A 12,420-nucleotide genomic window follows, 5' to 3' on the forward strand; every position below is an offset into this window, starting at 1 on the left:
AATTCATGCAAATTTTTCACTCAAAAAAAAACTATTGAATCCAAAATTATTTAACCACCCTTATTATTGCTCTAATTATAGTTAGTCAGTATTGGGTAAGGTTGTTTATAAGTGAGGGTGAAAATACTATTAGGTGTGCTATTTTTTTTAAACTTTTCCCGTATTTACTTAAGCCATTTGATTATATGAAAAATACAATACATATATTTACTCAACTTGAATGACTTCATTATTTACTTAAGTATTACTTAATTATTATTAAATTCTACTTACTTATTTGTTGTGATGATAATTTTATCTGCATGGCAATTTCTGGCAAAGTCCGATGATTGAACCACGACCTAACCGTTACTCTTTGAAAACCGCGGTCAGCTATCTCAACAAGAGGGCAAGACATATGTAATTTGGTATTAATATGTAACAACGGCGCTCCTTAAACGACCCTTTAGATGCAACATCAGGCCCGGACTGGCCCGGGTGGCTAACCGGCGATCGCCGGTCAGATCGGGGCCAACTCAATTTGGGGGCCATAAAGTAAAAATTGGGCATCAATGGGAAATGGGACCATCACGATTGCAAAGCCGGTGGGGCCAACTACTAGCCAGTCCGGCCCTGTGCAACATAGATGTTCCATGTTCAACAGATGTCCTATGGACATATAGATTACGGACTAGACCATTTAGGGTACACGTTGAACATCTGTATTGCATTTGTAAATATGTAAATAGCATCTAAGTCATACATAAGGAACATCTGTAAGATATATGAAGGCTTTTATGTGTTCAACCGATGTTTTAGGTGCTCTTTAGATGCCATAAAGATTTGCAGTGTACCAACTTGCTCAACTGAAACCAGAACAACATTAAAGAAAAATAACAATTCATAATTCTTGAAAGTTAGGCGCTCTCCTCAAAAACCAAATACACGCAAAACATTTCTAGAAAAAAAATCAAAATAACGAGCTGGCAAAGAACGCGGCGGTACAGCCCTATAGCGCTCGCGGCCCTTATCCATGGCCCTTGGGTTTTTGCACCCCTCTGAAGATATACATGTAATTTTTAAATTTTTAATTTCTTTTATTAAAATGTGTGTGCCTCATCAAAACATTTAATAGTCTGTCTAGGTCAGGTCAGTATAGAGTTCATCATCAGACTAAATGGAGGTAAATAAGAAAATACACTAAGTGATCTTTATGTAAACTCAAATGATTAGGAAATGTGCCATATAATGTATTCACGAGTGCTCCAAAAGGGATTATGTAGCGTACCAAATTATACAAACAAGTATACCAAAAGTTTGACATGTTCTTCATGTGTACCTTGAGCACTTACGGATCACAATTAACTTTTATATTGCACATAACGTACATCAACTGAATTTAAGAGAACGCATGCAGATCACAAAAGTTCACCTCTATAGCACAAAAGGAGCACTTGCTGTGCTTCAAATGTGTACAATAGTGATCTAGTGGTGGACTTTTTATTTGCAGTGTACTCGATGCACCTGCCAGCTAATAGTTACCAGATGATTAGACTTAAAAGTACTGGCCCGGAAATGCACGCGCATTTCGAAGATGGTGGTTTTTGGTTCAACTTCGTCAGAGTAACCCGTCCGGAAAAATTTCTGTTGACCAGACTACCACAGAAAATGTTAATAGAGATACCCAACCAGAAGGTGCCTCTTGCGGTTCAAGCCTTAAACCCGGAACGTGCAACGGTTTAATCTCACCTCACTAACCGCTGTCATTTAATCGGCGACCACGAATTATCGAATGTTAAAAGCTAAGGGTTTGCTAAATGACTACGAGATATAACCCTGCCAATGGTCATTTATTACACACATTAAACGCTTAACAAATACAATATTAAGCACCTACACAATTTCAATCAATATCGACTAACGTTGCAATTCCCCGACATTCCCAAGCCACATGCATCATCATTCCAAACCCCCATTAAAATAAACCCTGACACTACTACTATACAAAATCATTAAACCGATACTAGTTAAATCTTATAACGACTATTTGCCAAGCCAGCCATGTATAAGTATAACTTATAATTGTACTTATAACAATTGTCGATACCGACCACCGATGCGTCACCTTCGGAAACGGAATTTGAAGAGTTGAGTACAGTTGGCCACAGAGGAAGACTAGACAATTAAAGATACTAGTGACGAACGAAGGCTCCGACAACGAGACAGATGGTGTTCGCGCATAGCGCGACTTACGAGCGAATAACTTATTTAAATTTATGGTTCAACTACGAACTCTTTTAAACGCACATTTGACCCTAAGGTCCAGGCCCCATACTAGGGTTTTAATTATACGGTACACTGTAAGTTGAGCTTGCGGATAAGGTTGAGATTAGGATTGATAAAAAAGTAAAATAAAAATAATGATCCTATTTTCCACAAGGTTCCCTGGTTTTGGTGTCAAGGTTCATCCGGGAATCTTGGGTCACGTGTAGGTGACCCAATCGCTGACCATGGGTGGAGTTTAGACTACACAATCCAAAAATTACGAGTAGTTACAATACAGTTAAACTACAATTATTTGTGACTTACAACTGATACTAAGAAATTTTAAAAGTTATTCGGAAGATGGCTTTATGGCTTATTCATCATGGCTTGGCAGTTGACTTGGCAATTACCCAATTACTTACCCACCAAAAGACACCAATAAATTATATAAAAAGTAAAATCCCCTGACAAGTAAAAATATTCCCCCAAAACCCAAGCGTACACTTTCAAAGCAAAGTCATAAATTCGTTACCACGAAAAGTAAAAAACTTTTTCCCGAGAAACTCGGACGTTTGTCGATTTGACCATTGGCACGGTATTTTTTTGAAGAAAGGATTAAAAAGAAAGGTTGGGAGCTCCATGACGGCCATTAAATGATTGAAGGGGGGGGGGGCACTTAGGACGGCGACCAACAAAGTCGATTCTTATCATCGCTGACCGAGAGGGTTCCAAGAAATGGGCTCCACACAACTTTATTTCAAACGTAGGGAGGGGTTATTCTTCTATTTTTCCTCCCCGTATACAATTAGGACTCTTATTTCTATAACTCTTTTTAATTAAAAAATTTCGTTTAAAACGGTGTCGCGTTACTATCTAATGGCAGAATACAGAGGTGCGGCACCGAGGAAGTTAATAGAGCAAATAACGTTTCAAGAGGCCGGACTTTATCATGCAGACTTAAACAAAACTCGTGGTGAAAGAGATGAAGTCGATGTTTAGTCTAGAAAAAAGAACTCGCTCATAAATTTGAACAAAATTAAAATGGTCTGGCTGCAAAAGCATATAACTAGACCCCAAATATAGTAAGGATCAGAAAAGCGACTGGGGGTGGGCCAACACCAAACAGAACAAGTGGTGATTTTATTGGAAGGGCCCAAGTGTGGGGTGCTTTCACATTACTCCTAAGAGTACTCCATCAAGCGTGAGTGGTAGTGCTCCCTTCAATTTGGCTTCAAAGAGACGTGGTAAAATATTTCTAAAATATTTAATTAAAATTTAATTAAGCTTCTTATATTGATGACAACACAACGGCAAAAACAAAGATTGACGATGCAAGATATTGCCAATGAGATGGGTATATTAAGATACACTCAGTTAAGATGTAGCAGATATAGTTAAATTTTTTAAATAGTCAGAAGCTCACTTCCCCGTCTATGCCAACGGTAGAAGACAAAATCCAAAAGCGGTACATGCATTGTTAACGTTGCTATTTCCTACATTCCCTGCAAAAAAGATTTGACATAAATTAACATGTAAGTAACAATTTGGTATGTGTTAAAACTGATAAAAGAAGCGATAAACAAGTTGGCAAGCCGAATTATACCTCTCCTCGGAAGAGTTTTTAATTTTTAGTGAAGCGTAACTGTATCCGTGGTTCTGCGGTAGAACGCTCACCTGTCGTGCAGGAGGGCTCGGGTTTGAATCCCGGCCGATTAAAAAATTATACTAAACCCAAAGACAAAAAGAGGGCGCTTTTGGAACAACCTTTTCCCTGATTCTAAGAAACTGGGTACGCAGTGATTACCCTTTGCCCCGAAAATGCGAACGCGTTCGCAGGCCTGACAGACAGACCCACCCACAGACAGACAGACAGACACGGTGGTTGTATAACCCCTCCTAGGGTACAAAGTCCCCTCGGAGAGGTAAAAACATCATACAATACCTGCGTCCTCCAAACCTATTGCTACTAGCAGTGGCGAAATAAACCACGTTGCCCTGTCTGTAGTAAATAATCAAAAACGAATGAATGGTGTCACCCTTCAGGTTGACCTACCTTCGATTACCTACATTTTTGTTGTTGTTTTAATTTGTTATTTACTTTTTATATTTCATTTTCCCCCACACTCATGACCAATATTTAATAAGCCCCAGAGGAGTACAAATGAGCTGGTCTTGACCATTTGGTTATTTATATGTTAGATACCAGTTTATCTATTTATTGATAGTTATTCTTAAGAATTCCTAAAATTTAATAAACTAAATGTTTTAGAATTCAAATGTCCAATTAATGAAAAACGTTCCAGTTGCCAAATAATAAAAATGTAAATAACTTCTGAATGCCACATACGAATTAAATATAGTTCTTACTGATAATAGAATTCGATCTACCCTCGCTATGAAATATAAAATGAAGTTAATTAATTAAATAGGTTTCTTAAAATAATTTATAAACTAAATCCCTGCTTTCAGTAAGGGTGAAATTAAATCATTTGATTTCCTCTCTGTCACAAAACGCTGGTGGATAAATTTCTTCTGCCTTCCCAAACCCAGGAATTTACCAAACTTTCCGAAGGAAACAGCTAGCCAAAAGACTAAACCAGCAACATTCCCTCCGCTAACAGCGATCCCATGAAACCATATTTTTGTTTGCGGACCTCCGACCTACAAACAGGTAATAAGACCCCAACAAAAGAGCGATTTTCCAAGGCTGCAGCCAGAAGGACGATGGTGCGCCCGGACGTTTCTGCCGGAGCGAAACTAAAAATAAGCACGAGACACTATGGCATGCCACACCGCAACCAAGAGCGAATTTTCCTTGGTCGGTCGACGTCATCCGTAACATCACAAAGCACGATTCATAAGTGAATTAATGACCCACATAAAATGTTAGGTCACCATTTGTTTCTGTTTCAACTCCGCCCAACAATCCCTAGAACAAAACCTGAAGACCAAGCCCCAAAACTCCATAAGTCTGATTCCCGGTGAACAAGAAGAGTTTGCAGGTCCGATCGCGAGAGAAACGACGTCGCCAAGAACATAAAAGAATGCGCGATAAGTCGCGCGTGAATTCATCCTCAAGCCGCCTGTTGATCACTAATTGTCTAGCAGATCCGAGAGAAGAACGCCAGGGGTCTCTTAAGTTAGCCCCCCAGAAACACGAAATTCAATCCCGGACCTTTAAACGAATTGCACCATTCTTGCACCACAAAATAAAAGTTTGCACCAAAATGGGGTGAGACCAACGCCATAATTAAATAGGGGGACAACTTAATGTTACCCCCCCCCCAGATTTTTCGGAAAGGTTCTTTTTGCTTAAATTAAATGTACCAAGCTTGCATCACGTTGCATTATAGAAATGAGCACTTGCCCCACTTCAGTTCAAAAGTTACTGCTAAATTTAAACTGGAGGGCCAACTTAATAGCCAGCCCTCCAGGTATGCGATATAAAAACTAATATTATTTTATATAAATATCATTATTATTTTCCATATAAATTTGGGACAGGAATTTTTTGCATTCGTTACAAAAAGAGCAACCAATTTCCAACATGGTGGACCATACAAACAGAATTGGTTAAAATAAAATAAATCACCTGCTCTAATATAATATATAATATATAATATAAAATATAAAATATAAAATATAAAATATATAATATATATTATATATAATATATATAATATATATATATAATATATATATATATAATATATATATAATATATATATAATATATATATAATATATATATATAATATATATAATATATATATAATATATATAATATATATATAATATATATAATATATATATAATATATATATAATATATATATAATATATATACGTACATAGCTCTTGTCGAGAGCGGCCGCACGTATTTTTGCTCCCGCGTTTATAGAAGTTTCCCGATAGTAAACCGAGGCCTAGGCCTAACCGATTGATCAGATCCTTATCTCTGGAATTTCACGGCTCTACTAATTCGATGTCCAAATAATGAGCGGTAATTCTAAAAAGAAAACAACTGAGCCCAAGAACATATCAGGTAAACCTGGAGTCCTTGGACTCTGCCGTATCTGTAACCTTGGCATACACGGACGGCAATCGTACCTACCATGCAAGATTTGCGACGAGAATTTTCACAGCCTGTGCTGCAACGTTCTTGAACCGGACATTCCTGTAATGTTCATTGATGGCGTAAGTCTATTGATGTGTAAGTTTTGTAAACAGAAGAGGTCAGAAACCTCCCTTATCCACACCCCGAAATCGTCCCTGACCAAAGACACCGTTGGAGACGTTGAAACTCATAAAAATACCTCCGAAGCTGAAGAAGATGAAGACAAGTCCTCAGTTTCTGACAGTTTTGAAGAACCCGAAAATATTTTGGACAATTCTTCTAGTAAGCCTAACGTTTCTTATGAATATTTAATTACGCTGATAAAAGCAATGCATAAAGAAATGCGACATCTTAAAATACAAAATAAACAAATTTTGGGAGAGTTATCGGAAATTAAAGCACAAAACGCTGGAAATAAAAGTGTTTTTAAAAAACATGATAATTCAGATACAAATCTCTTTGATAATATAGTAGACCATGAGGAACCTTTGGTTGATTCGGAAGGTTTTATGGAGGTAAAAAGTAAGAAAAAAGCTAAGAACTACTCTACATTGCTAAAAAACAATGTGGCATCCAACTCCACAGGGTTTATGCAATCTTCTAATGTGAAAATATACAATCCCATATGGTTTTTGGACAATCTTTTAATCCACGTTTTAACGCACAATTATCTAAAAGTAATGGAAATGCTAATGGAAAGCCGAGAGAGAAAAAAGTCATCCTTATCGGTGGAAAAAACACAGAGTCTATAAAAGCCATTACTCGACCGCAACTACGTAAAAAAGCGTTGTTTATTTCTAGACTACCAACAAATGTCACTGACGAAGAACTGAAAAATTATATAGAAACTGACACCAAGTTAACTACCGTGACCTGTACCCGAATGAAAACTAAACACCCGAGTTACGCATCATTTTACGTTACTTGCGCGGACGTGAGTTTCTAAATCTTTCTGATCCGAACAACTTTCCCAAAGACTGCTTGGTTACAGAATTCTATGGCTCCTTAAAGGAAGAACAAAAATTCACTTACAATAATAATAAGATCGCACAGTTATCACCTAATCGTGTCGAAAATGTTCCTACATGAGTAATACATTAAAAATATTTTACCAAAATGTTAGAGGCTTAAAAACAAAAGCCGATGAAATATTCGAAAGTATCGTCACCTTCGACTTTCCAATTTATTGTCTAACTGAAACGTTTCTCAATCCTGGCGACCTTCATACGGAACAATTCCCTGAAAATTACACGGTGCATAGGTCTGATAGGGCTACCTTTGGTGGAGGCGCCCTTGTCGCTGGGTCTTGCTCTGTGAAATGTGTAAGGAGAAATGACCTTGAAATGGATTTCGAAGCCGTTTGGCTGGAACTATTTTTAACCAATAATCGTAAACTTTTACTGGGGAATATTTACCTCTGTCCAACTACACCACTTTCAAGATATGATGAACTCTCCGCCGCACTGAAAACGAAACTCTCGTCGTACGATGGCAACGTCATAATTCTTGGAGATTTCAATTTGCCTAAAATCAATTGGGCTGATTGCACATTTAATAGATGCGAGTTTTACGTAAAGCAAAAAGCCGAAGTTTTCATAGATTTTATTAACTATTACAATCTATCTCAAATAAATGATATAAAAAAGTATCAGGGTAATTTATTAGATTTATGTCTAGTAAATAACAATAATATTACCGTCAAAAGCTGTAGTCCAGTCGTAAAATTAGATACTTTTCATCCAGCTTTCTGTGTTAATTACCATGGTAACGTGGAACACAATTCTGTAATTTCAAGCTCCATCTATCAATTTAAAGAGGGAAACTACACCAACCTCTACCAGTACATAGCCTCCGTCGATTGGTCTACTTTGTACTCCAGCTCCGACGTCAATGAAGCCGTAGAAATACTTACCAATACTTTACTATCCAGTCTCGACAATACCATACCTAAAAGGAAAAAGAAAGAATTGAATAACAACCTGAAAGCCACTTATATTTACCCAAATTGGTTTTCTCCCGAAACGATAAAGGCTCTTCGGAAAAAAAGGTATCTCCACCGTAAAATGAAACGCCAGCCAAGCGACGGAAATACACAAAGGTACAATGCTCAACGCTCCATATCGAAAAGCCTAATTTCTCGCGATAAATTAATTTACGCCACTAAGATATCTAACTCCGCTGGGAAAAATCCAAAAGTCTTCTGGGACTACGTCAACAGAAAAAGAAAAGGACCAAGACAAACCATTACCCTGATGAAGGATGACGTACCCATAACTGACAATACCTCTATAGCCAAGGAGTTTTCTACTCTGTTCGCCAGTGCTGCGAGAGACAATTGCGCTTCTGAACACACAACTCTAGGAGACGCCATACCTCCAAACAACTTATTTCAACTTAATATCACCGAAGATGACGTCACAGAGTCCATCAAGAAGCTAAAACCCAATACCTCATCTGGGTTTGATCGTATACCCAACTTCTTGCTAAAGGGGTGTAGCGAACCCCTAAAGAAACCTTTGGCATTCATTTTCAACTTATCGCTTACATCCGGCGTATTTCCGACCGCTTGGAAAACAGCCCTGATTTCTCCGATCTACAAAAAAGGCTTCAAAGGAGACCCAGCTAATTATAGGCCAATCTCGGTTTTAACTTCTCTCAGTATGGTGTTTGATTTTATCGTCCAACGTCACCTATATAATTGGTTCAAGCTATACCTTCCTGATAGTCAGCATTTAATAGTCTACATCGTACGGAAGTGGTCTTCAAAGACTCAAAACTTCGAATTGGTATCTACAATATTTACATACCACAATCTGATGATTCGGCCATTAAATTATTAGATACAGTTTCCATAGATATTCAAAATTTCGCATTCCTAAACATTATACTCCTTGGAGATTTCAACTGTACACTAAATCCCAAATTAGATCGTTATAACACAATCGAAACCAGACTTTAAGTTAAAAGACGTTTACAGAACTTTATATCCATACGGTCGCGACACCACTTGGACAAGTAGTGCGAATTGGGGAAAAAGAGCTCGTCTTGATAGGTATTACGTCTCTCCATCTCTATTTCCACTGGTCAAGAAAATTCATTCTACTTATGGCGGTTCTAAATCCGACCATAACGCTGTTTTCCTCGAACTCGAAGTAAACTCCGCTAACTGGAAGACAATCCGCAGCGACACATGGTGCTTTAACAACTCCCTACTAAATGATCAATCTTTTGAAGAAACATTTTTATATTTCTGGAACGAGCGTTGTAATATACTACCAAAAAAAAAACATGAATTACTAACCTGGTGGGAAAAAACCAAGTACTTACTGAAAGACCTATGTAAAGTCTACACTTACCGTTCCACAATTAAAGGGTCAGATGAAATCATCCAGATCCAGGCGAAGCTGTCAGTAGATATTTCTATATCAGAAAAGGAAAAAGATCAATTACTGGAAAAATTAGAGCAGCTACAAAACAAGAAGACAGAAGGTATAATTACCAGAGCTAAGGCCGAATATTCTTTGGCATCGAAATACCCATCGGAGCGCCTCTTACGAGAGGAAAGCTTCAAGGGTATTAACAAAATTACTAGCGTCATTAGACAAGACGGTTTGGAAACGGAAAATACTACGGAGCTTATAAAGGAAGTCCGAAACTTTTACCAGCAGCTATTTTGTCACGAAGAAATCGATTTAAATAATACATACCACGAAATCTTACCTAAGCTCACCGACGAAGAGAAGACGCTATGCGATGCTGACCTTCAAAAAAGCGAATTTGACGAAGTAATTAAACATCTTCCAAAACGCAAGTCCCCGGGTCGGGATGGCTTGACTAATGAATTCTACGCGCATTTCTGGCCCTTAATTGGAGGAGTACTATTTCGCCTCTTTTGCTCGCTCGTACTTTTGACATCGATCCCAAGTTCCTTCTCTATGGCGCTCTTAATCTTAATTTTCAAGAAAGGAGACCCAAAACTTCTCAAAAACTGGCGCCCAATCTCGCTATTGAATTCGGATTACAAAATGTTTGCAAAGGTTCTCGGCAATCGCTTTCGGAAAGTGATAAGCAATGTTATTCACGAAGATCAGACTTCGAGTATCCCCGGCCGATCTATCGGCTCTAACATCGCCTTGGTGCGAGATGCTATACAATATTTTGAATATAACAATATCCCGTTGACTATAGTTTCACTGGACTAAGTAAAAGCATTCGACAGAGTCAATCATAGGTATTTATTTAAAATATTAGAGCATGTAGGTTTTGGATCAATTATAATAAACTTCATAAAGTCAATTTATACATCGGCTGAAGCGAGCGTTAAGTTAAATAACGTATTAACTTCGAAATTCAAAATACTCAAAGGTATAAGACAAGGAGATCCCTTGTCTTCCTATCTCTTCAATTTGTCATTGGAACCTTTTCTGTGCCATCTCAGAATCAAATTGAGCGCGTATTCTATTAATCTGTCTTTTCTACCGAGGCCACTCACCGTTTCGTCATTCGCTGACGACGTAAACATTTTCGTCACTTCAGAGCATGGTTTTTCGATTATCAAATCGGAATGTATACGCTACGGTAAGGCGAGCAATTCAAGTTTTAATTTAGAAAAGAGCAGCGGGCTTTGGATTGGCCAGTGGAAAAACTGAAAAGATTCACCATTGGGAATTTACTGGAGCGATAAATGTATCAAAATCTTAGGGGTTAAATTTACAACGGGAATAATCTGGTGTGGCGAACAACTCGAGACAATCAAGGACAAAATCTGCACTTCCCTCGAAAATGTAAAATCTGTTACCCCGAAACTATCTTATAAAGCGCGCGCTCAGGTCTGCAACGCAATCCTTAGCAAATGTTACTACTTGCTTCCGCATATAGAGATGCCGAAAAAATTAAGCGACGCTCTACTATTCAAATGTTTAGAAGTCATTTGGTACGATGAAAATAAACACTGGTGCAGTGCCAAAAACACGGTGGACTCGGCCTACAAACCATAGAAATCCAGTGGAAGAAATTCGTTTTTAAAAACTAAGGAAGCTACTTAAAAACGAAGGACATAGTATAGAGTTGAATTTCATTAAATTCTATTTAAAGCAAACTAACAATATGAACATGGACGTACTTATACTTACCTACGAAGACCAAGATTTAGAGACGGAACATCTACCAGTATACCACCGAAATACATTTGAATTCTGGAAATCTTTACGAATTACTTTAATAAGGCCTTCAAATTTGGCTAGTCTCCTAGATTTTCCAGTTTGGAAATGCCCTTTCCTAAATCTAATTCTTTACCATCCAAAGTGGAAAGCGGAAAATTTTCGCTATTTCCGAAACATTTTCGATAAAAACAAACACCAATTTGGGTTCTTCGAAACAGATACTAACCTCACCGCGGCAACCACACGAGCACTGGTTCGTCCAACCCAGAAAATCCAAGAAAAACTATCTGAAAATTTTCCCGCGGTTTTTTTAGTAAAAGTGAGATTGGCGAAGCTGTACCTGTAAACCTTCACATGGCCCTCAATTTAAGCGAAACAAACCAAGAATTAATAGTCGATATCGAAAATAAGCATCTGGAATTTTTATTAAATCCGCCTCCTACTGAATATAAACAAAAACCATTTAAAATATGTGATATTGAAATAGACTCTGAAAAACAAATCTATATATATTGTAAAATAATTTGGAACAATACCTTTGTATATCATGAAAATAACATCTTATGGCGGCTAATGTATAGCTATGTAGTTACGCCTAAATTGGCTTCAAAACTATTTGGTCTAGATCCGATTTGTCCTTTTTGCTTAGCTTTCGATGGCGATGCAAAACATATGTTTTTAGAATGTTCAATAACCGTAAAGTTTTTAAACACTATATCTCTTTTTATTTGTAAATATAACAAAAATTTTAAATTTTCAAAAAATGAGTATTGGCTTTACAATTTGAAGACCGATCCACTAGGCAATATTATTAAAATAATCTTGGCCATCTCTAAACTATCCATATATTTCACTTATCATAGAAAAATTAATGGTTGTAACGATAACGCCTTAGAGAT

At 37.5% G+C, this 12,420-nt stretch overlaps 1 protein-coding gene across 1 annotated transcript; it reads left to right on the forward strand.

Moving 5' to 3' along the window:
• The first annotated feature begins 7,444 nt into the window (after nucleotides 1-7,444).
• Nucleotides 7,445-9,199, forward strand: LOC149945157 (uncharacterized). Its single transcript, XM_090176396.1, has one exon. It carries the CDS (start codon nucleotides 7,445-7,447, stop codon nucleotides 9,197-9,199), a length of 1,755 nt encoding a protein of 584 aa, XP_090032522.1.
• The last annotated feature ends 3,221 nt before the right edge of the window (nucleotides 9,200-12,420 follow it).

This window comes from Leiobunum rupestre, chromosome 5, assembly GCF_980474605.1.
Source record: "Leiobunum rupestre chromosome 5, qqLeiRupe1.1.hap1, whole genome shotgun sequence".
Classification (NCBI taxonomy): domain Eukaryota; kingdom Metazoa; phylum Arthropoda; class Arachnida; order Opiliones; family Sclerosomatidae; genus Leiobunum; species Leiobunum rupestre.